The 25,498-nt window shown below is 39.5% G+C and overlaps 2 protein-coding genes across 4 annotated transcripts in view; both read right to left on the reverse strand.

Annotated features, from left to right (window-relative positions):
• Positions 1 to 1,160: 1,160 nt before the first annotated feature.
• lgmn (legumain) lies at positions 1,161 to 13,582 on the reverse strand. Its single transcript, XM_008302133.1, has 14 exons — positions 13,496 to 13,582; positions 13,090 to 13,253; positions 12,799 to 12,896; positions 9,147 to 9,228; positions 8,942 to 9,024; positions 8,767 to 8,842; positions 7,272 to 7,334; positions 7,085 to 7,151; positions 5,528 to 5,646; positions 4,457 to 4,546; positions 4,051 to 4,260; positions 3,738 to 3,908; positions 2,495 to 2,562; positions 1,161 to 1,662 (listed from the first exon to the last, which is right to left on the reverse strand). Exons 2-14 carry the CDS (start codon positions 13,228 to 13,230, stop codon positions 1,620 to 1,622), a joined length of 1,311 nt encoding a protein of 436 aa, XP_008300355.1. The 5' UTR covers positions 13,231 to 13,253; positions 13,496 to 13,582; the 3' UTR covers positions 1,161 to 1,619.
• Positions 13,583 to 17,933: 4,351 nt separating this feature from the next.
• pcnx1 (pecanex 1) overlaps positions 17,934 to 25,498 on the reverse strand; it is a 48,788-nt gene continuing 41,223 nt past the window's right edge. For all 3 annotated transcript variants that reach the window (XM_008302136.1, XM_008302135.1, XM_008302134.1), the window contains exons 31-36: positions 24,984 to 25,214; positions 24,458 to 24,732; positions 24,191 to 24,369; positions 22,044 to 22,474; positions 20,667 to 20,807; positions 17,934 to 18,919 (exon numbers count right to left, since the gene is read on the reverse strand). In XM_008302136.1, coding sequence (XP_008300358.1) covers positions 18,779 to 18,919; positions 20,667 to 20,807; positions 22,044 to 22,474; positions 24,191 to 24,369; positions 24,458 to 24,732; positions 24,984 to 25,214 — 1,398 coding nt within the window. In that variant the 3' untranslated portion in view covers positions 17,934 to 18,778. The remainder of the gene's footprint in view (positions 18,920 to 20,666; positions 20,808 to 22,043; positions 22,475 to 24,190; positions 24,370 to 24,457; positions 24,733 to 24,983; positions 25,215 to 25,498) is intronic.

Here is a 25,498-nt window from a genome sequence, read left to right on the forward strand (position 1 = left end):
TATTTAATAATTTAAAAAAAATTAATATTATTCATTGAGTTTTTTGTGATTCATTTTCTTTCTCATTATCCTGTTTCTTCATCTTTTTTTCATTCATTTATTTTTTCCTTAGATTTTTTTTCATTCTCCTTATTTGTTCTTTCTCATCCACTCAACATTTTCTTTTTTCTTTTTTTTATTTTGCTCTTAAGTGACACCTACAAGTGAATAAAAGAAGAAGTTTGTCTTTATGTGGATGTCTTTTTTGAATCCATGTCCTGTAGTGCTGCTGCCATATTCATTTATGTATTATTAGTTTTTCAATTTTTCTACTTATTTATTCAATTTTGTGATTTTTTTTCTCATTTCCTAATTTCTGTACTTATTTGTCTAATGTATTCCTTAGTAGCATTAATTATTTTATAGATTTTGTTCCCTCCATTTGATTTCTTTCTCCTTGACTGCTATGATTTATTTTCCTTTTTTTTGCCTTCACCCTGAGTCAGCTGGGATAGGCTCCAGGCCCCCAGACCCTAGTGAGGATTAAGCGGTGTATAGATAATGGATGGATGGATGGTGTTTTGTGCAATGATTAACAATTTCTCTAAAACAGGCCTGTATAATGGGAATTCTTCTTTCCTGCGGTCCTCACAGGGATCTGGATTAGTCGAGTTTTCCGTGTATGAATTTGAAGCATCCAAACAGGAACACTTCAGTCAGGTAATTTGGTACAGTCCATAACACTGTAGGGTCTTAACCTTCATCTAATTCAGACACACAGTCATTGATACTGTTATATAAGCCAGTTTCTTCTTGTTTTCTATCTGACATGGTCAAAGATCAAACATTTCCCCTTTATCTATGATGACCTCATGTATTGTTGTGTGTTCTGTTTTTGATAAGATAAAAAAAAAAAAGTCTCAGGGGTGTATCACTCTGTAATAAAATACACGAGGAAGTAAAAACAAGCTCACAGGGAGGCTAAAATCCCCTGAAAGCTGTCTGAGGTTCCCGGTAAAGGAGGATACTTGTGGATTTATCCGTCTGTGAAGCTGAAGTAACTCACACTTAAATTCTTCTGATCTCAGGAAAACAGGCTTAGGTAGAATTACGTGGACACCAAACAAATCCTCCTCTGAAAACGAGCTGCTATTAAACACTAAATCCCACAGACGTGTCGGTTTCGTTTTGTCAGATTTTATTTGAAGATCCCCGAAGTCTCTCGAGGTTCAATTTCAATGACATTCATAGTTTTGTGGTTCGACCGTTACATGCCGATTAAACACTCAGGCCAGGCGTCGACACCACGATTAAAGCTGAGAGCAGAAACAATTCCACATCAATTCTGTGTTATTATTGTCTTATATTATATATCAAACAAAATCAGAAGCAGTAAAACGTCATCCACAAAGTCTTCACAGTGATAGTGCAACTCATGATAAAACACGCATAAAAATTCTCAGTAAAATCACAGAACGAGTTTAAAAAAAGAAGTGTTATAGTGTGTTCATAAGACGATAACGCCGATGACTCCACGTCAGATTGATTCTTATGCGGTGCAGCGAGAAGCTCGGATTTCTCGGCTCCTTCCAGAAGAAGCGGGTTGATCGGAGGCTTTAACGGTTTCGTAGGAAAACCTTTTAGTAGTTGAGGTGACAAACGGAGTCCATGGCCTGCTGGATGCTGCAGAGCGAGACACAAAAACAACATGACATCAGTATGAGATAACAAAAATGACTAAAGTTTCCACCGAGGAGAGCGTCCTTGACTGGGGTCAGACTGATTTTAGGTAAAAATGTGACTGAAATAAAGCTGCAGCTACTGAAAAATAAAATAAAATTACACATTACTTAAAAAAAAACAACAACAACAACAACTGAAGACTTCATTTGCAAAAACAGATAACTCCGCTTTTGTAGATTTTCAGAAAACTTATCTTTTTTCTGTTTGCTTGAGATGATATCAATCAAACTGAAGTTGAGAGGATTTGACTCAGTAGAAACAACAAAAATAGAGATAACTGAAGGTTGATTGATATTGTCTCAGATAGACGATGGACAAGTGGGTTTTCTGAAGGTTTGTGAAGATGAAGTTATCTGGTTTTGCAAATGAACTCTTCAGTTGTCTGCACCAGGACCCCGGCTTCCTTCTGAAGCTGCACATCTTTTAAAAGTGTGTCACAAATATACTGTAATATACCAAAAACATCAGTAGTTTTTAATACAGAAGAAAATTAGTGTTAGCTAAGATTTTCCTGTTGTTAAAACATCTTGAGCTTCATTACACAAGTAATACTTTGTTCATTGGTTTGTTTTTTTTCTTGAAAATAAGATAATAATAGAGACTTATCTTGTCAACACAGCTCAAAGTCTAATCTGGTTATGTATGATGTATGAAACAAAATGCATTAAAGATGCGACTCATGACCAGCTGGGACACACACGTCCACAAAAACACACCACAGTCTGATTATTACTATTAAAACCTGCAGCTTAGTGGAAGTGGTGGAGCGTACCTGTCTGCAGGGTATCCCCTCTCACACAGGTTGACCAGAGCGTACAGATGCCTCAGAGCGTATTCATGCTGAAACACGGCAGAAACATCACATGTCAGAAGCGTCACCACAGTCTGTGATTTATATGGACATTCAGTGGTTTCCCCCCTGTTGTATTAGTGGAACTCGAAATGTCAGAAAGTTCCAGAGCAGAGGGAACGTTTTCTGAACAGAAGCCTGTAGCTGCATGAAAGCAGCAGGGAAACTACAGAGGTTACATGACAGGTTTACCCTTCAGCAAGCTGATGAGTGTTCGCTTTGGTATTAGACGGCATTAAAACACACTATTTCTGATTCTTCTGCTAAAGTCCACGTTACTGTGACACAAAACTTTACCTGCATAACATCTGACACTTAGAGATGACTCATCAGTTCAGACCAGTTTCCTGATATATATACCCTCATATTCATTTACTTCTTGGTCTTAATATCGTTTATTCATTCATTCAATTATTGTTTTGTTCTTATTTACTTTTCCATGTCTTCACTTAACTTTTGAAATATTTATTTTATTATATATATTTAGTGATATTTCTCCTCTTTATTTAGCCATTTGTTGATTCGTTCTTAGTTTCTTCCCCATTCATTTTTTCCTAATTTATTTTCTTTCGCATTTATGCATTTTCCTACTTTCTTTATGATTTATTGTCTTCTTTTATTTTTTCCTTATTTTTGTTTATTTGTTTTTGGACTTTTTCTTATTTATTGAATTTTTTTTATTATTTACATACTTCATTTTTCCCTTTTGTCCTTATTTTGGCTTATTCTTCATTATTCCTTAATATTTCACTTATATATTTCCTTTCATTCACTATATACTTTCTCCTTAATTTTCTTCATTTTTTTTCCCTCCTCTTAATTCCAAAGATCTTCTCAGAGGAAACACTTGCCAACAAAATAAAAACTACAGCTTCCTCTTACTCTGTCCGGTTTAGTATCAGCTGAAGGCAAGACGCCAGATGAATGTACGTCTGAAACCTGCTGGTTCAGTGCATGTGAACCAGATCTGCTGTTTCCTCTTCAGAAGCAGAACCAGACTTCTTGACTCGTGCATCAGTTTCAACCACAAACTACAGATGAATCCGGCTAAAACGGAGACTCATCAACCACAACTGTACATTAAGTTCCGTAACACATTTAAAAATATTTTAAATTTGGGCGGGTCTGGTTTAAATTCACAGAGGTTCTCTCTGAGCAGCTCTACCTCAGTTTTGTGCCAGTTGAAGCAGTTGTATTTGAAGTGCTTGTTAGCTGCCGTGTAGCACCGATGCTGGGAGAGCTCGGCTCTTTCGTTGAGGATCTCCTCGGCCTTCCACTTATTGCCCGTCACCTTCTCCACCACTTGGCGCATCGTCTCGGCCATCACCTCCCTGATCTGAACACACACAAAGATTCAACCTGTCAGGGATCTGGAACATGCTTGGTCTGTGTAGTGAAATCATCCTGAAATCTTGAGTTTCACGGCAGCCATTAGAAGACATGAAACATCATGTTGTGACAAAGGTTTGAAGGTTTACCCTGAGGTGAGTGTTGATCTCCATCAGCAGGCCTCTGGCCACTCTGATATCGTTGGAGATCATCAGCTTCCTCTTGAGGATGGCCAGAGGAACGTCGGGGCTCGGGGTCAGGTCCGGATTTGTGATGGGTGGCAGGTTCATGGAAGGAGATGGTGGGGTGTATTTAGAGGGGTTCCCCTGGAAGGCGATGACTTTCATGTGGGCCAAAGTCTGCACAGAAAGTCAGAAACTCAACAAAACTACAGACATTTTCTCACCATCATGTTTGTGTGTCGTCACTGCTGCCAGTCACCTCGGCTTAAAATGAAACAGCACTTCCCCTCAAATTAGTTTGGCCAATATACAAACTCACAGGGAAGTTCTGGGTTCATGTACTCGACATATTTCCTCCTTTCTCGTCTCTCACCTTGTTTCCGTACTGCTGGACGTGGCTGGTGTTTGTGTGGCTCTTCACAATCTTGAACTGCTTCAGCAAAGTTTCCTTGGTCAGGTCCTCCTAAAAACACAATAAATGTAAAAAAAAAATCACATAAACAACATTAATTATTTTTCCAGCAATAACAAGTTGAACAGTGTAGTGGTACATGTTTTATCTTTTCTTTTCCACTGATGAAGTTCAATCTCTGTTTTGTTTCTATACTGTGAATCCACTGGTGCTGTTGTGTGCTTAAGCAAACATCTGCTCTGATTCCACTGGATATGAATAAACTGCTGTTGGAAACATTCCCCACTTTGATTTCCTGTCAGGTGTTTGGAACAGAAAACTTCTACATATCATCTGAGGAGCTGACGTACGTTTTAGAATCAATCAGCAGAGTAGAGAAGTGAAATCAATACCAAGGAGCACTGAAGCTGTTCTGGCAGCAGCTAGCGGCCCTTCACCTTCCTAAGACACTCTTATGTTGGTTTGTCATTTAATTAATCATCTACAGTTGAGCAATAAAGGCTGAAACAGATGAATGTCAGTCAGCGTCTAAGCCATGAAGCAGTGGTTCAACATTCTGGCAAACACTTTAATTTGCTTTTGGCTCAAGTTAAAGAAGAGTCGCAGGTGGTGAGCTTAACATGACGACAGAAAAATGGACTGCACTAATTAACGCTAAACCTCTCTGATTAACATGATTTCATTTGTTCAAGTTATATAAAAACAAGGCAAAAATTGGTCTTGTTACCAAAGATGCTGTGCCATGTGTTGGCAGGGGAGTAGATGTTGTTATACTAAGCTAAGCTAACCAGCTGCTGGCTATAGAACTTCTATGACAACTCACCACCATAATAATCTCTAAAATGCTAAGTTAGTCCTTTAAAATGTTCATTTAGTCACTGATTAATGTGTTAATATGATGCGTCAGCTTTTCACTTGAATGTCGAAACATGCCATACTCTCACTATACCTCCCATTTTTATAACTGTTAGTTTTTAGAGCAACGTGCAGTGGATGTCGTGATTTGGCAACAAGATAAGAAACACCACCCACCATATCGGAGTCCTCCATCCAGTTGACGCTGTACCAGTCACCCAGGTAGGTGTCCCTCTTCTCGTCATAGTAGCAGGCGTACGAGGACTCGTGAGCGTTGGCTGCTGTGGTGGCGTAAACTGAAAAACACAGAAACAATCTCATGATATGCTGTGAAATATGGTAGCAGAAACTGATTTTCCCGTAGGCATACCTAAACATGACTCATATATCTGCTTAACAGCCTCAGAGGAGAAAAGAACTGGCTTGTGTTGAGTATTTTCATTGACCAGCCACAGTTATTAAACATTTCTTAGTTTTCTGTCAGTTGATCCAATAACCCTCTGAACCCCAGGCAGTGTCAAGGTGATGTCACATTTTTATTCACTGTGGGCTCATTTTTCACTGCAACACAAAGTCCAGTGACCATACAGTCATGGCTAGAAGTAGAGGGAACTCAGAAATATCTTTTGTGCAGTATGACACAGCTATAATACGATAAACAATTTAAAGAAAGAGAAAATAAAAGTAATTTTTTTATTATATATTTTACAGTGTTACCAAAAACCAACATGGTGGCTCCACATACTGTAGATATTTTATTAATTTGAATTAGCTTCCACACGTCTCTTATCTGCTCAACACTGCCTGCAGTTCAGCTGAAAACACCCTGAAGTTTTGTCGAATGACTGTTGGTCGCAGCTGAATCACACACAGCTTCAAAGCTTTATTAAAGCGAGCACTTTTTTTCCCTCCATTTTTTACTGAATCTGGTTCAAGCAAACATTTTATTTTTGGTGAACTTTTAAACAAGTCATTTATAAGAGAGATTGAGTTAAACTGTCACGGTTTTAGCATAAATTTGGTTAATTTTCTCAACCAAATCATACGTCATACATGATTAGTTCAGAGACAGTTGGAGAGTTGAAATTCTTTAAATTTCTGGCTCTGATCAATAAAGTCATTTTGGTAATTAAAAAAAAAAAAACCAAACCATGCCTTTAAACTTGACAGTGGGTTCGGATGGTTAAAAGTGTCATGGGAAGCTTTAAAGTAAACTCATTGAGAAATTAATCAAATTGAAACTTTCATTTCTTTCATTTGGACTAACTCAGCTGTCATTCAGGCCACAAACACAGTGTTTAAAAAACGGAAATCAAAACAGCCTCTAAACCTTGATCTAGGTTCCGTTTACCACATGATGCCACACACATGACAGGGTGCCTACGTGGGCACATTACCACAAGCTGTAATGCTGAGCTCAGTGTTTGAACAGGCACAACAAAGGACCAAGAGTCTACAAGTGAGCTAAAGTCCACAAACCACAGAGCTGACCTCCGTCTAGTCCTTCACTTACACCGACTCCTAACAGATAGAAACCAAACACTGCACAATCTCGGCTCACTGTTTTTTCTTTCCATTCAACATCAAACGGAGCTGAAGCCCAACGGTCCAGAGCAGGATTCAAGTTCATGCTTCTGAGCGGCTCGACAGCGGATGCTTTCTACTGATCGATGCTGCTTCGTTATCTTATCCCTTTACTGGAAAGTGATTCTGATGAGCTAAAGTTCAATTTACCGTCAATGTCAGCGGGCAGGTGGTTCATCATTGACCCGGACTCACATGCTTCAATGTAAAACACCATCTGTGTGGAAGGAAGGACAAAAACAGGAGTAAACATCCGATACTGTGGATTTTTATCTCTGTCCTGGACACGTCCACACATGTAGAGCTAGAAATCAGACGAACGCATGTTGCAGCATACCTTTTTGTATTTCTTATTTTCGTGCATGTATGTAATAGCGTCTTGGAGGTCTTTAACTTGGAGCTGCAGAGAGAAAGAGAGGACAAGTTTAGATGTAATTTACCAGTTTCAAAGCACATAAACCACCATCTCACACTGTAAATACAAGCACATACTGTAGGTCAGCAAATCTGGTGGTATGTGAGCCCCAAAACACAGTTAGTGACTGAGCAAACTCTAACAGCTGTTGTTTGCTCACCACAAATGAATCGAAGTTGACTGTCAAAGCTTGTTTTTAATATTTTTTGTTTCTGTAGTAACGAGCATCGTAGTCGGTTTTAGGCAAACTCCAAAAAGGAAGACTGCTTGTTGTGCTCTGACAGCTAATAATTTAGAACTCTGTTTACAGTCATAGCAGTCTTTAGTGTCTTTGGCGCCGCTTTGGTGCAGCGCTTTGTAAATACTGACACTAAGTTTTACGTCAGTTGTCAAAATATTGGATGTAGCTTAAAATGCCACGTCCTGTTTCAGACGAGATGATTTACATTAAATTCAGGATCTGCAAGCAGGCATCTACAGCGTACGAGCACATTAGTTTTTATATTTTTCTCAAATTATCATCACAAATGAGTTCAAGGTGCCGATTCTTGTCTGCCTCACTGTAAAATAAAACTGCAACGCTCGAGGTGCAGACATGAAACTGGGTGAGAACCTTTTACACTTCTAGAAGCTGCTGTAACTCAGATTTGCAGACGCACATTTTGAAAATACAGTCACAAAATGGCTGTAATTTGAAGCCAAGTCCCAAAAACTATAGTTCCTCAAATGACTACTTGTTGGTAACTGCAAAAACCAAATCAGTCCCAGTAGACCCCCATGTTAAAATGCTTAACTGTACAGCAGGACAACACAAGTACAGGCTAATATGAACACTGCTTATGTCTCTATAGCTAGTTTCGTTGGTCATGTGAATCATACAGGGGGTACATTTGTGCATAAATCACATAGTTAATATGTATGAAGGCTTAAAGTTCTGCATAATTAAGGGCGTGGCTGCTTTACATGACAGGGGGGTTATAGGACAGTTCAGGCCTTTCTCATCCTCATTCATGCTCTCTTTGGTCATGATTAGATTAACCAGGAGTGAGAGCTGTATAGAAAACCTTTGGATGACGTTATGTTGTGTCCATCCATCTTTATATACAGACTGTGATTGAAACAGATCTGCTGCTTTGCCCTAAATAAGATAATGCAAAGAAAGTGTGGCTCCTGATCGTTGCCAAATGTCACTGGCCAGTCTCTCACTTGATCAGGTTTTTGTGGTGAAGCATGAATATGCAGAAAATGTCAGAAGACTGACTTCAGTTTCTGTCTGCATATGGTCATGACACATGACTGATCATAAGAGCCACGAATATCTGACAAAACAGGTTCTTAGTTCCTTGTTGCTTTTACTGGAAAATATACAGTTTGTCTGTGTTTGTGGCAGTGAGCAGGAAGTAGAAACAGTCCTCACATCATCATTAGGGAAGGCCAGAATGCCAGGCGCTCCGTGGTCGGTGAAGTACACAAACACATAGTCATTAGGACCGCTGCCAAGAAAAAGAGAACAAGGTTAGAGGAAAAAAAACTTGATGAACCAGATTTGGTGTTGCTCTGGTGTCTTCTCTTGGCTTTCTTTCATTACTTGCCTCTTCAACACTTTTCCAGAGCCACCTTTAACTTTTGAGGAGTCGCCCTTCAGCACTGCCAGGAAGTTTTCTGGAGTCACATCCTGCAGTAACAGTTAACACTCAGTCAGGAATCACACGTTTTACACCAAAGTCTTGATGAAAAACATTGATTCAAGAGCTCCGATTTGCACTTTCATGCACATGTTTGTGCTGGAGCACTCACGTCCCCGGTGTAGTCTTTCGGAACTCCCTTGTACACATCAGTGCCGTTGGGTCTGTTGATCACAATCCCGGGGGTGGGATTACTGGAAACAAAAATATGACACACATAAGGAAGTGCAAGTGGCTGACTAAACACTTTGACAAGATGACAGGCAAGCAGATGAATGATAATGATTCACCGATCAGGTGACGAAGCCTGGCTGGTGGAAACCACACAACACTTGAGGATTGTTCCCTTTCACTGCAGAATCACTTTCTGTACCTCTAATGTACAGAACGCTGCTTTCGTTGCTTTTCATTTCTAGTATTTGATCAGTACGTGAGGCCACCGATTTGTGTACTCTGTAACAGGAACTACCTGCGCTCTTGTTTGCAAGTAACTTATTAACTCCAAACCCAGTTGATGCAGATTACAATGTCTGCTACACAAGAGCATGACACAGGTATAAAACAATCAATGTCGCACAACAGTGGCCTGAAGCTCAGCCTACCTTTTAAAACATAGATACCGATATCAACGGACATCAAGGTGTGGAAACAGTTAATCGCAGCTGTAGAACCACATTCCTCATCCTATCACGGGTTATTACTGTTACATTAACACACAGCCTGCATAAAAGTCTCTGTCCACACATGGGTTAACGTCCAAAACAAAGAAATGGCAGGTATTTCTTTATTAACAGCATACCAAGAGGTAGTGAGTTGAATAATCAACCTAAAAAAACATCAGCAAGTGTAAAAAAAAAACAAAAAGCAATCTTTCCTTTGGTCCTTTAACTATTCAACTGTGGAAATAATACCTTTGAATCAAAATCACTTCATTCTACATGTCTAATTAAAACATTTGGAAACAAATACAATCTTTGCATTAAACAGATTCTGTCAAAAACTAAACATTATGCATTCCTCAGTGCCACCATGACTGACTCAGCTGCAGCAAACAGTCATGTGACAAAAATTCAGAAACTCTTCAGCTGAACTGCAGACTGTGTTGACCCAGTAGATAGAGACAGAGATAAATGGGAGCCAAGCATGGAAATAAATAACATCTATGTAATAAAACATTTATAGCATGTACAGTCACCATTTCCCCCTACATTGATAACACCTGCTGGCACTTGGAAAAAGGTTGTACATGTTGAGACCAGTTTTTTTTTCAATTTGTGTAAAATAAATAATCAGAGAAATTCTATCTTTTTTTTTTAAAATAATTTGTGGCATTACAACTGCATCCATACAACACAAAAAACATGTTTGGGTTCTCTCCACTACTAGCCATGGTTGTGCTGTTTCCACAGAGGCACAGGACTTAGCCCACAGTGAGTGAAAATGTGACTAAATGTGTGTTTAATCGAACAAAAGAAGACGTCTTGTAAAGTTTTGCAGCCATGGCTGACTATACGGAGCTGCATGTGCAGAGTTTCTGTATGGGAGTTCTTTTATTTCACATATTTGATCAGATTTTTGTGGTTTAATGAAAGCAATACTGATAAACTCTCTTAAATCAACACTGAACCTAACAACTGTTACTGCTGAACTCTGGGGTGTTGTAGCTTTTATGTTTCAGTGAGCCTGATTCTGATTCTCTTTTCACTCCTGCCCCTCCGTCAGTATTAGAACTCCAACATCAAAATTGCTTCCTTGTGACTCCTCTTAGCCAGACTCTTCCACTCAGTCCAGTGACACGAGTTCGACAGCGACTTGAGAAATGCCAGCATAGGTTTTTTTCTGTGCCTCGTACTTGAGCAGACCGTCTGTTAAATAAAGCTGCAACTAGCTACCACTTAAAATCCTGAAATGTGCCTATTAATCCTCCACAAGCTAAAGACGATGCCACCAAGTTTATTTTGCTTCTAAAACCGGAAGATACTCAGTTTACCATCAAACAAGGTGCTGCTGACATTCGTGCTGCTGAAATAAGTAAATCTTTGAGCAGTTTTTCTTGAAAAATGACTTCTATCAACTAATGAATAAACAGTTCTTATGTATATACTAAATTCTGATCATTACTCTCATTATTTATCAGTTTACGGTCAAACACTACAGGCAAAAATCTTAATTTAAATACTGAACATTTATGCACATTAGCACAAATATTTTAATGTTTAAACATTTTAGAAAACTTGTAACACACATTTTTGACAGAAGGATTTGTTCATCTATAACACATTGTGTGATTGATAGGACATTTTATTCCTATAAACATGACAAAACTGGATCTTTCCTGGCCGTATAAGGTATTTTCTCATTTATGAAGTGACAAAAATAGAATTCAATCTGTACAAGTGAGTCAAAGCTCTAATGTGTTGACAAAATTAAACAGCCTGGATTTATTCCGTTTTCAGAAATTTATGTTTTATTTGCACTCATCAAATAATCAATTAGTAGGCTGAAAGAAACTTATTCCGAAAATATTTTTGATAGATTATGTGAAAAGTGCCAAATATTTGATGGTTCAGGTTTCTCAAAGAGAGAATTTATAGATTATTTTTTGTCTGGTATTAAACTGCTTCCGGTCATTTTATGCGTGGAACAAATCAGTTAATAAAATAAACTTGAGAGATTATTTCATTCTCCATCCATCCATTATCTATACACTGCTTCATCCTCACCAGGGTCACGGGGGGCTGGAGTCTATCCCAGCTGACTCAGGGTGAAGGCAGGGGACAGAGACAGACAACCAAGCACACTCATATTCACACCTACGGACAATTTAGAATCACTAATTAACCTCAACATGCTTTTGGACTGTGTGGGAGGAAGCCGGAGAACCCGGAGAGAACCCACGCTGTACGGGGAGAACATGCAAACTCCACGCAGAAAGAACCCGGACGTAAACCGGCAATCTTCTTGGCAACGGTGCAAACCACCGAAGCACCTTACAGCTCCTATTTGGTTGGTGTTGGTTGCAGTCATTATTCTACACACATACACTGTAATAAAACATTACTTAGACTAACAAAAAACACGAACATTGAAGTATTTTGTTTTAGTGCAATATATGTTAAAATATAACAATAGCTTCAGTAACTCACTTTGAAAAGAATGACTCTTTGTAGAGTGATTGAGGTGATTTTGTCGGGAAGAACATCTGCATAGAAAAAGTCGTCTGAAGCCTTTCTCATGTCGTCTACCACAGGCAAAGTTTTGCTGCAAGACACAGCACCTGTTCTAGTTCAACATCCTCCTCTCTGTAGGAGAAACAATCACCTGATGTTGCTTTTTTCCCCTTTTTGCACAGTTTCCTGCCTGTTTCTAGGTCAGTTTGCTTTGCAGGTGTGGAGCCTGCATGTCAACAAACCCTGTCTTGTGAATTAAAAAAAAAAAAAAGAAACCTGAAATCCGAGAAGGCTGTATCAGACATCCTTCTCTTGAAGATTAGTCATGGCCGAGAGAACTCTGCAAGTTTTTGTTGTGTGTCATGTAACTAAACATTGTGGCAAGATGTATTTGAGGTAATTTGCCCTACTTCTTTTTGCTGGAACTATATATAGGGCAGTTTTAATCTAATCAATGCCATTAGGCTGTAAAATGCAACGTAAGAAGGCTCATAGAGACATCTGTTAACCAACCTAACTTTAGTGCCGTGGGGTTTTTGAACAGTTTGCAAGAAAGGAGAAGTCTGTCCGGAAAGAAAAAAAAAGCCAACTCACTCTTCATTTTGAGCCAAGTCATCGTACATCATAACCACAATCTGCTCATCTGGGATGCCATTCTTGTGGACAATCTGGTAGGCATGGCACGCATCGGCCTTAATGGAAAGGAGAGGAGGCACATTATCACAGTTAGTCTCTGGAAAAACACCAGCACAGGCTTGCACTTTGGAGAGGAAGTGGCTTATCTGGAGTAAAAGTGGATGTAATTAGAAACCAGTATGGACTGAGTGAGAAAAACAAATGAGTCATGTCTGCAGCAGCGGGTTCCTCCTGCTCTGGGCCTCTCACCTGGTGTCTGTAGTTGTACCAGCCGTTGGATCCGGCCACGATCAGAACCCAGTGCTTTCCACCTTCTGGCTCCTGGGTGGGAAATCCAGCAACCAGCCCGAAGCTCAGGCCGAGCAGGGTGAGAAGGACAGGCGGACGCATTTCCTCGCTGTCTGTGGGGGTTCCTGTGTGGATGACAAGGAGGGAATAAGAGCTCTAAAACTCAGACAGCGACGCACAACATTAACATCCGTCACATGACAACGCTCCCACTCTGGGAAGCAGCAGCTAGCCGGTAGCAGCACAACACGCTAGCTGGAAGGACAAAAAACGACTTTTTAAACGCTCGGAGCGCGTCCAAGCTGATTAGACGCACTCTGAAAGAATCACAGCAAGTTTAGAGACTCACAAAGACGTGTTTTGTTACCTTTCTTGTGTTGCTGCGTTGACGGAAAGGTGGAGAAGCGGCTACTCCAACATCCCGAGCTGCACTTTATACGTGACGTTGGGAAAAACCGTTGACGGGAATTCTACCGCTGCAGCCAATCAGAGCGCTCCGAGGGCTCCGGGGGCGGGGCTTCACTGTAAACAGTCATGTGGTCTGAAAAAAGATAAAAACACGCAGCAGCATGTCTGCTCTGTGGGCGAAGTGGAACCAGATCACTGCTGAATAGGGCGAATAGGGTGAGGTGAAAGGAAACGAAAGGAGCAGGTTGTGCAAGAGAGGCTGAAGACTCTGAGAAAGTTTTACTTTTTGATCTTTTTTGAAACCTTAAATGTATTTGTGACAGCGCAAAAACCAAGATTCCACATTAGATCAGGTCTAGATCTAAAACCACTGGATATAGACAGGTCAGATCTGGATTAGAAAGTCCTCTATAGTCTAAAACCTCTTTAAGATGCAGTTTCTGTTTTGTGAAACTTTAATGTTAAAATGCAAAATGGGATATCTATCTATCAATCTATCTACAGAGCTTAACAAATGTATTACACCCCCACTCAATGTAAGGTTTATGCCACAGCTGCCCTAAATGAACAGCATTGGTCATTACTCAAATCATTTATGTAATGCTTAATACACCAGTATGTAGAAGCTCTTTAACTGAAATTAAAATTTAAATGCTAAAATACAATTATCATTGTTATCCATGGACTTTCACACTCACGGTTTAACCAAAAAACAGAAAAAATAGTAAAGCACATTATTATTTCTTAATTAAGATGTCATATTATAGTCATTTACTTGCATTCCTGAACAGAAAAATAATAGTTTAAGCATATATATATAGATTTATAAAAGAGAGAGAGAGAACAGAGACAGGGCAGGGAGAGATACTCATTCAGCAGAGATATCAACCAGACCCACTGTCTTTCTATTGATCCACTCCACTCCCACCTGGACTTGTGATACTGCATGTCTCTCTCTGTGTGTGTGTGTGTGTGTGTGTGTGTGTGTGTGTTTAAGAGAGTGCACAAGAAGAGTGTGCGCTTGCATTTGTGCTCGCATATGTGCAGAATTTTTCCTCTTATAAAGCTGTCTGCTGTGACAACCAAACACACAAATCTTGGCTTTGAAAATTAAACAAAAGCAAAAACATCAAACATTATAGTCGTCAAGAAAACATGAGAAAGCAGTTCAAGCGTACGTAACAACTTCCTGCACTAAGGAATTTCTATAGTAATATTGCACCAAATTGTTGTATTCAGCTTATCACAACAGTGTAAAAGTCACATGACATTATTCATGACAAGTCTTATTGTCACAAAAAAAGAGATTCCCTTGCTTGTTTCATATCTGGACCACATTAAACCAGGTCTACCTTTAACACCTCTACATATAGATTGGACAAATCTGGACTAGATAGATTGTCACCCTGAAAAACTCATAAAAACACAGTTTCTGATTCGCAAAACTTTTATTCTATGCGTGAAAATGCAAAAGATAAAAAATTAAATTGACTGTAGACCACATTGGACTTGATCCAGATCAAAATCCACTATTTATAAACTAATCAAATCTGGATCAAATCGTGCCAGAGAGGCTAAGGACACTGTAAAACACGGTGTCTGTTATTTAAACCTTTATTATATTTGTAAAAGTGCACAAAAGACAGATTTCTTTTGTTAGTTTTTTTTTGTTGCATGTAGACCATATTAGATCAAGTCCAGATCCAAAACCCCTCAATCTAGTTGATTAATATCTTACTAGATTTTCCTACAATACACCGTTTCTGACCTATTATAATAAAATAAAAAAGGAAACATAAAACACACCTGGTCTAATGCAGTCTACATGTGAAAACAACAATGAAAACTCCCTATTTTGCACTTTCACAAATAAAGGTTTTGCAAACCAGAAAGTGTGTTTTAAGGAATTATTAACCTCTGTAGGATAATCTAATCCTGATTTCATTATTCTATATACAGTGGTTTTTGATTGGGGTCTGGTCTAACAGGGTTCTGATACAAAAAAAAAAAAAACTACAGTAAAATGTTGTTATTTTCATTTTCATAATAGAATAAAGGTTTTGCAAATCAGAAAATGAGCTTGAAAGACTCTCTAGTTTCTCTGCTATAATCCAGTCCAGTTACGTTTTCCCAATCTTTTCCCTTATCTGCTGAATCGGAAGCTAACTTTAGCGTCATGCGGGCCCAGTGTGATGGATTTTGGAATCATAGTTTCAAAACAACACATTCTTGCTGAATAAGGAGTTTGTTTCTTTATTACAACATCCCTGCAGCAAAAAGTGATTGTCTGACAAAAACTGATTGCAGTCTGCGCTGCTTGTTAAAGCTGTTTTGTCCAGTAAACATCCAAACAATCATAAAAAATCATCTCTTTTGCAATTTTCCTCTTTGCCCTGGTTTATAATCACTCCGGTTCTTTTTACTGGTTGAAAATGGCTTTAAAGGACCAATTTAACTCATAAAAAGGAAACTTTCCACTTGTCAGAAAGGGACTACAGCACCAATAGTGTGCAGGAAAGTTTATTAAAGCATCAAAATGACTTGATTTCATTCACGAGGATTTATAATTCGTCTGCTGACCCCTTGATGAAGCCAATTCTTATTTCAGGTCTGTTCTTGGATGAAAGTGGCTCTGTGAATCTTTAAAGAGCATCACATTTATTCTACTCGTGGGAGGAAATCAAAAGAAGTGGTTCTGATGGAAGTTAACGTAATATGTTGACAATAGAAATATACCATTTCATTTCTTCTACAAGAATATACGTATACAAACTTCACTTTTTATTCTTAAAATCAGAGTCATGTTGAAGGTCATCCATTAGTTTGAACAAAATACAATAAATACTTTAAGAATATCTCCTTTATTCTATCTTTCCTGTGTCAAAAGGGAACATTTTTTTTTAGATTTGACATTTAGTTTTACAAAAAAAAACGTGTAAAATTTGTTCACTTCTAGTGCACATATTCGACTGAAATTTAAAATAGAAATGTTTTAAAAGAAAATATATATTGTTCTTAACCCAGTTTACTTTACATTTTGCTTACAAATTTGCAGTCTTAGTCAATATTAAAATGCCAGGTTTAGAGGTGCTACTCACACCTGTGCTTCTCAGGGAGTGCAGGATTTTAATTTCACATTCTTTTCTTGTCATACAGATCAGGTAAGTCGGTTTAAAACTAGAGTGCCTCCTCTTTTGTTTTATATCCATTCATCCATTATCTATACACCGCTTAATCCTCACTAGGGTCATGGGGGGCTGGAGTCTATCCCAGCTGACTCAGGGTGAAGGCAGGAGACACCCTGGACAGGTCGCCAGTCTATCACAGGGCTGCACTTAGAGACAGACAACCAAGCACACTCACATTCACACCTACGGACAATTTAGAATTACCAATTAAACTCAACATGTTTTTGGACCTTGTGGGAGGAAGCCGGAGAACCCGGAGAGAACCCACGCTGCACGGGGAGAACATGCAAACTCCACGCAGAAAGAACCCGGACGCAAACCGGCGATCTTCTTGGCAACGGTGGTAGCCATGCAGAAAGATCTCGGGTGTCCTCCCCGCGAACTTCTTGCAGCGAGGCAACAGTGCTACCCAGTGCTCCACCTTGGAGCCCACTGTCCGGTTCCTGCTTCTGTGCGACTTGTTTTTATGTATTGTTTCATCTCAAGAACCTATTATTCATTGAAATACTTCAACTTTTGGTACGACAGTGTTAATTTATGTTATTTCTGTTTTCCCTTGGTGAGCTGGATCAAAACAAGCAGACCGGATTATAATTAAAACTGTGTATTCCATTAAAATGAAGGTGTTGCTCGGATGTATTCATGTGTTTTTTTTCAGTAAGTTAAAATCAGGAGGATTTGTTGTTTGTGTTGCTTCTACTTGATCCACATCCGACATATGACGCAGTAAGTTTTCAAAAGGCTTCGTGGAAGATAATAGTTCTTCACACAGGCCAAAGTCCAGTGCAGTCAAGTGATCACTGTCGACAAATACATCATAAAATAAACAACAGTGTGATGTAAGTGCTGATTAAAGTTTGTCCTTTGATGTACAAGCAGCTGAATGGATGCGTAAGCAGGTAGAAGAGGCGCATTAAAGACAGCAATAAATCAAACTTTTATTTCTGCATATAGAAAAGAATTAAGTTAAATAGTGAAACAGTCCATCAAAAATGCGGCATCTTGTTTTCAACCAATGGTCCTTAATACATTATCCTTTGTCCCAAAATGAAAAAAAAGAAAAAAAAAAGTGTAAATACCATGTTCACAGTAATAAATATTGAAAACAAAATCTTTTATACATTAACATTATATATATATATTTGTGTAAATATATATATATATATTTATAGATATAATCATATACAGTAAAAAGTTATTTTCAAGTTTATCAAACACAAAATATTAAAATAAAAATGGCTGAAAACAGAATAATGATTGCATTTTTTTTTTCATTCCAAAGGCATCGGTAACCATGGCCATTCAGAGTCTGTAATAAATAAAATGTGATATTATCTAAAGATTGTAGTGCATCACTGTAAATTAAAAAAAAGAGAAAAAAATATATAGTGCAAGTTCTTTTTTTTTTTTTTTAAATCTTTGCGCAAAGTAATCTTGCAAACTTTTCAAACTAATCCCAAAAAAAAAGGAATGATGACAACGAGACAGAGTGGCAGCACCGTCGAGTCCAGACTCCTCTGCAGACTTGGCAGCGAGAGAGAGAAAAAAAAAAAAGCTTTCACGTGTATGAAACCATGGCGGATTTTCAATAGACTTATTTGGCAAATTATTTAAGGACAAACAGAAGAACAAAAAAAACAAAAAACCTCCACGCGCTCCGTACACTCAGCTCTGTCAGTATTTCCAACATAACTGTCGATGAAATGCATAGAAATCAATCACCAGTAGCGAGAACTAACTTAACTTAAGGGTTTTGTTTTACTGTCATGCAGCATTTTCTGAGACGCGAAGCAAGGCAGATACTGTGGGTGTGTGTGGATGCGGTAAAGCATGTTGGGTAAATGTATGCTCTGCCTGTGCTTGCACTTTTCCCTGGCTTCCTTTTCCCCCTCAGCGATGAGGACCGGGGCAGGGGGGAGCTCCCGCGTCCTGTTTGTCCGCAGGATCCGACGTCCTGCTGAAAACCAGGGACGTCTGGCTTCGTCTTCACACAAGCATCTGTGTGTGTGTGTGTGTGTGTGTTTTCGTGTGTGTGATGTGTGTGCTTGCTCGTCTCAAACCTCTGCACCCAACTCAATGACCCCAGTCTCTATAATGGGCACTAGCTTATCTTCCACCTGTACCAGCAGGATGGTCTTGTCGATATGGGAGCGATTGGCTGGGTCTCGGCTACAAGGCACCCACCGGTGAATCACCTGCAGAGGGCAACAGAGGAGGCAGCTGCGTGAGAGGAGGCGAGGTGCAATCTCATTTATGGAGCATTTATTACTGAACAAGTAGGTCACAGAGGGTGTTACAGGCCAAAAAAATAGGACAGGAACAAGTTCATCGCAGTAAAATCGTTTATCAGAGAAGAGGTCAGAGTGTAGGACTGTGTGTTAAGAGAGCTACAGAGCACATCATATTCATTTGTCCAAGTGTGATTCATCGAACGCGTGTGACAATAAATAAAGCTTGATTTATACTTCTGTGGTGAATCTCTGCCGTAGCCTGATGTGCACATCCACACAAGTCAGAGCTGAGTCAGCGCATTCTGTAGAAACATAGCTGTCTGGTTGCTGTAGGGGGAAAAACAGTTGGGCTTATTTGTATTTCTTCAAACTAATCACAGACGTCATGGGTGGAGCGTGGCCAAGGATGCAGCTTTGGTGTTCCTTCAAAACAGTGACGGTGGAATAGTTTTGGTACAGAGGGAGATGAGCGCTGTGACCAATGGATAGTTTGCTTCACTGCACGATTCCAAAATTTGAACTTTTCATGGTGTTAGGCTGCTAATCCAGAGGTTTGTGTTGTTGTTCCCAAGACGACAACATCTGTAACTGGGCCGCTTGGTAGTGACATACTGTCAGAAACAGAATGGCTCTTAAATGGTTCTTCAGACGGATCTGTGGTTCTTCACTAACTAAAGAACCTCTTTATTCAGATTCTATACATGCTTTATGTATTTCTTTAAAGTCCTACAGGTTCTCTGTATTCATTGGAGTTATTTGGTAGAATGACATTAAAGCTGCAACAAACAATTATGTTTAATATTAATTAATCTGCAGGTATTTTCTCGATGAATTGATAATTAATAACTATCATAATTGATATAAAATTTCAAAAAACATTAAGAAATGCACGTCATAATTTCCCTAATCCAAGGCTGGCATCCCATAATATGTTGGTCTGTCTGATCAGAAATCAAAGCATTATATATGAACATATATACGTGTTAGAAGACGCAGAAAAAACAAATATTAACAAATGACCACCAGCTTGTTTACGCATTTGACACATAATTTGATTTAAAATGCTTAAAAAAAAAAAACATGTATTTGAGAAAGTACTTAGAACGGTGTTTGTAATGCATAGAAACATGTCAAAAATGGTTCCTTAAAGAACCAATCCACGCATAGGTTCTTTGGAGCACCATTTATAAATCCTAAAGGAAACATTTCTGGTTCTAGATGACACTCTTTTTTTTTTCAGTGCACAGTGTTGACAGGATATTGATTTGTGCAAAGACAATGGTTCTGTGAACTACATGTAACCGGCTGTAACTGGATCTGTCTTGCTCATAATGCAAACACAAGTAGCAGTGTTGTGCCACCGTAGTGTCCTTTTCACGGTTTCTTAACTCTACTAATCCATGTGTAAACTCGCATCCAATGAATGAAAACAAACAATAACATCTGAATTATCCCTGATATGCTCAAAACAAGCTAAAAAGGATTTATGAGCTCCACCTCCAACATGATCACCTCCTTTACAGCCGCTGTTGTTTGAAGCAGACGATGAAATTCAACAAAATAATCTCACCATTAGCTACCATTTTGGTATAGTATAAAGTATAAAGACCCACAATCACTCCACTAACGACGGCTCTGCATAGATTCATCCCAGTGGTATAAATCAAGCTTACGGGTAAACCTGGTGAGGATGATGTATTGGAAGACTTACATGTCCTTCCATGCCCTCTAAGGGGCTCCAGTCCCTCCAGCAGGTTCGTCCTGCTCTCAGTCTCACGGTCTCGTCAGGCCACTGCAGCTCCTTACGCTTCGATAAGTTGATGTTCTCCAGCACCTGACTCACGTCCACGACCTGAGAGGAGCCACAGAACAACCACGACAGGAGAGAGGATGTGATCAGAGCAGGACGGACGATGTAGCTACACCGAACATGTAAGTTATTCGGACTGTTTGCAGAGCAGATGAGCCACCGCATTTATCTTTTTACTGGCTTCACCTTCAGCATGTGTACGCTGTCAGGTTGAGGCAAAACAACTTAGAGAGCTTTCTCTTTGGGATAGTTGTGTCACTAGTTTTTGGACCAATAACAAAAATAAAGTCAAATGAATTAATTAGTTAACATGTAATTTACGTATTTAATTCACATAAAAAGGTCAAAACTGTGAATAAAATCCACGTCAAAAATCTGTAATTTGATCAAAATATTACACATTTACACTCTATTTAAATCAGCAAAAATACTGTTATACTGATATTTTATATATTTGCTGTTCTTTGGAAGAAAAACAAATATAAATATTAAGGATTCAAAAAATTTATTTTATTATACTTTTGTTATTTTACAGATTTCCTCTGTTTTCTTAAGTTACAGATAATATCTATTTAAATTACAGAAAAAAGTATTAATAACCACGTTGACTTTGAATGACAGACCAAAAAAAAGGCCTTAACTGTACATAATGTCCACATCAGAGAATCTTAATGAATGACAACTTTTTTTTTTTAACAGCTTGTGACCTTAAAATGACACTGTTTCACTGTATTTAATCAGAAAAAATATATTTAATTTACAGATATTTGCTTTTACTTATTGCATTTTCATACAATTTAAGTGTTTTTTTTTCTGACACTTTCGCTACCAAACTTTCATGGGATTTTATTTTATTTATTCTTTTACATTGCAGCACAATACTGTGAAACTTCTTCATTGAGTTTGTGTAAAATAAGTAAACTAAGCTGTACAAGCTACAGTAAGTCCTGTAAGAGAGAAAGTTAGGAAGCACCATCAGCTGATACTTGTAAATAAATGCATGAAGAACAAGACCCCAAAGTGGACTGTATACTTGTAGTTTTAATCAAAAACAGTTACCTTATGACCCAGTGCTGTGTAAAATGTCTGTGTATATCTTCAGTAAAAGATATGAACAGAAGACTGATGCATTTTTACGTTTCCAGCTGCCTGTATGCACCAGTTATTATGTTATGGCCACTTGTATTAACTAGACACTGAAAATGTTCACTAATGATGCCTTTTTGACTTCTGCACATGACTTAATTCCAGCTTATGTGTTTTGGAATGTTTACCGACCTGCACTCTGTAGGAGATGTCGTCTCTCCGTACGGTGGAGACGGTGGGGTTGTGCTGCTGCGGGTGGTGGTGGTGGTGGTGATGCTGGCTGAGGGGATCCGTCACGGTGCTGCACAGGCCGTCGTTGCCCAGGAGGCCCACCAGCGTGTGGCGCTTGCAGGGAGGGATGCTGTGGCTGGAGAGGGAGGCGGAGGGGCCGGCCGGGTCGGAGGTGGAGCCCAGCCGGAGCTGCAGGGACGTGGGGAGGGTGCGCAGAGACAGCTGGCTGGTGGAGGAACGGCGGCAGGGCTCCAGGCCGGTGGTGGAGGTGCGCAGGGAGGAGTGGCGGCTGCTGCTGTAGCGGTACGATGACGACTGGCTGGCAACGGAGGCTCGGGCAGGGGAGTGACGCACCAAACCTGACTGAACGGACTGGGAACTCTGGCTGGTTCCTGGACACGAGGAGGAGGAGGAGGAGGAGGAGGAGAAATCAGAGGTGGATCAGAGTGAGTAGAGTCACACTGACTGCTCTGTAACTTCAGCAGGCTAACATGCTCCTACTGACAACACCAACATGCTACATAGTCTGTAGCAGCCAATAATCTACCAATTTAATAAGAATGGAATAAAATTTGCACTTGACTTGAACAGAAATCTAACAAAACCCAAGAATGTAAAGACTAATAATGTGATATAACATCCTGACTGATCTTGTCGTCAAGTCAAATCAAATTTAGTTCTATGGCATGTTTTCAAACAACCAGAGTTGACCAAAGTGTTGTACATGCTATCAGACAGACAGCAAAAACTGAGATGCAGGCAGACAATATAAATATATAATAAACAATATAAATTATGAATATATAGATAATATAAAACTTGTAAAAATCACTAGCAAACCATTGTAAAATAGCAACTTGTAAGATTTTCCTAAATGAAAATGAAAATCAAACATTAGGACGATTAAGAGCAGCCAAAAGCCTTTAAAAATATGTTTGTTTTTCTTGAAAAAATATCAATAGAGGAGGACAATTTGAATTAAAGAGGAGAGTTATGACATTTTTACAGGTAATGAAATATCTTTCAGGTGCGTCATTCTTTTCTCAAAACTGATCATGTAATATTTTGACTTAAAATGCAACACGGTGCTCATTTACAGTCCACAATTCTACATTTTGTGGATCATGAATACAAGAATTTAGGATGTTGAGCAGAAGACACCGGCACAAAGTAAAACAACACAAACAGACAACTATAGCTGAAGTGTTTAGAGACACTAAAAACAAAAAGGCTCATCAAACACCTCACAAGGATGAGGATACAGCATTGTTTGTTTTAAACACATGAAGGCTACATTCTATGTTTTCTTTGTAATGTTATATATATATATATATATATATATATTACACCCCACCCATTTATTGTTTGCATTCTTTCTTTCATATATAAATAGATGCAGCTGAGTACTGCAGTAGAAATACTGTCACCATTAAAAAGGTTTGTAGTTTTTTTTCTTTCACATGGTATGGGTTTTAATAACAGCAATGTGTTTTTTCTACTTGAAAGCTCCATCTCTGGTTTTTCCAAATACAGTAGTTGCTGTTAAAATACCCAGAACCAAGAAACATGAACACGTCACTCCTGTTTTAGCCTCTTTAAACTGGCTCCCAGTATATTTCACGATCATTTTTAAGATTTCACTAATAACTTCTCAGTTCTTCCCAGCTGGCATACTTCTGACCTTTTAGTACAGTCTGCTCTGGTTCTCACTCTGACATCCTCATGAAGAGGTCTTTTGTCTGTTCCTGGAACCCGGCTGAAAACTAGAGGGGACAAAGTGTTTGTAGTCGAGGCCCTGAGGTCCAAGTTTCCTTTGAACTGTCTATCATTTCTACCAATGTTATTCTTCACTCTTACATGGCATACTGGGTTTTTACCCACTTCTGAAATGACGATTTTATGACTGCAGGTTTTATTTTGCTGCTTTTTGTGAAGTGCTCTGTAAAAAAGATTATTAATTTAACTTCACTGGTTTATTTTTTGCTGTGGCACTGATAATAGTAGAATTTCTGTGGTATTTGTACCAACTGCTACATTTCTGGTATCGTGTCATCCCACAGTGACAAGCTTCAAGAAGTAAAATGTAATGCAGGTGTCGCAGTTCTCACCCAGAGGATGTGGCTGGTATGAGTGAGGAGGAGCAGGTCCAGAGGTTCCTCCCTGTGACACTGAGCTCTGCTGAGAGTCGCCTCCCGTTCCGTTCCCACTGCCACAGGACAAACCTCCTGCGTCTGAATCCTCGATGTTCCCTCCACTGTTACAGCCGGCACCACAGCCCTTCCGTAACCTACGAGAAAACATATTTATTAAACGGAAATTCAGTCTAACAAAAAAAAAGAGAGGGAAAAAAAATCAGAGTTTTCTGAGCTCCAAACCTGTGCCAGGTGCTGACGACGAAGTTGCGGATGTTTCCGATGCTGATGGGGCCTCCCAGGATGTGTCCGAGCTGCGGGTGTGAGTTGCAGTAGGAGGTGGTCAGCGGAGACACGTAGATGGGATAACCGATGGGCTGGTCGCATGAAGAGTTGATCATGTTCCTCAGCGCCTGCTTGGCGTTCTGGATGCTGCCGCGTTCTGGGTTTCTGTTTCTCAGGAACACCAGCTCCTGCTGCTGCCCCGCCCAAAGGCCTCGGACACATTCTTTATTCACCTGCAGCACAGAGCTCATTAGACACTGTGCTTCAGAAATAATCAAATCAAGTTTATTGTCATTTCACTGTACATACACAGTAGTACAGGCAAGATGAGAGAGCATTTCTTCAGGATCCAATAATCGAAAGCAATTTAAATAAAGAGGTGTTTGCGTATCTGGATCAGCAGTTTAGCATTCTGACAGCTTGTGGAATGAAACTGTTATTATAAATTAGCGACAATCACTAAATCAGACTGAATCGGTCTCACCTTGATTACACGGAAGCTGAGGTATCGTCGATTGAGCATAATGATTTTGTACTCGTTGGTGCCCTCGTCCAGGACGTGGCGCAGCGCGAGGAGCGACGGGGCGTTGGACAGCACAGCGCTCCTCCAGGCCGGGTCGCCCTCGTGAGCGATGACCAGGTTCTGCTGGTGGGTGGAGATGGCTTCGAAAAGAACCGCCGGCTCATCGTACTCATCGGGGGACGTGAAGTGGTCCTGACAAAGACACCAGTGCAGCGTCATTAAAGTTGAGCACATGGAAATAAAAATAACTGTAAACGCTTATCATTTATTTATACGTCAGTCATCTGTTAAACTTCTGTTAATGACCAGATGCCTGCATGTTTAATCATTTTCAGGGAAACTAAATTCTTGTGTGCTCAGAATTACAGGCTGACTGGTGTTTATAGGGATGTGAGATGTGTCTGTTGTACAGTAAGAGTGAAAAATACAGATCTCAGGTCCTGTCAGATTTGGAGTTTCAGTTTGAAGAGGCTCTA

The sequence above is a fragment of the Stegastes partitus genome, unplaced genomic scaffold (assembly GCF_000690725.1).
Source record: "Stegastes partitus isolate 25-593 unplaced genomic scaffold, Stegastes_partitus-1.0.2 Scaffold1765, whole genome shotgun sequence".
Classification (NCBI taxonomy): Eukaryota; Metazoa; Chordata; class Actinopteri; family Pomacentridae; genus Stegastes; species Stegastes partitus.

What these genes read in the sequence shown, in the direction of transcription:
- lgmn (XM_008302133.1), bottom strand. Translation starts at nt 13,230, where the DNA reads ATGCGTCCGCCTGTCCTTCTCACCCTGCTCGGCCTGAGCTTCGGGCTG. An exon ending in CGAAAGACTACACCGGGGAC is followed by an intron (nt 9,025 to 9,146) that starts GTGAGTGCTCCA and finishes CTGTTACTGCAG; the next exon opens with GATGTGACTCCAGAAAACTT. An exon ending in AGATCAACACTCACCTCAGG is followed by an intron (nt 3,909 to 4,050) that starts GTAAACCTTCAA and finishes GTGTGTGTTCAG; the next exon opens with ATCAGGGAGGTGATGGCCGA.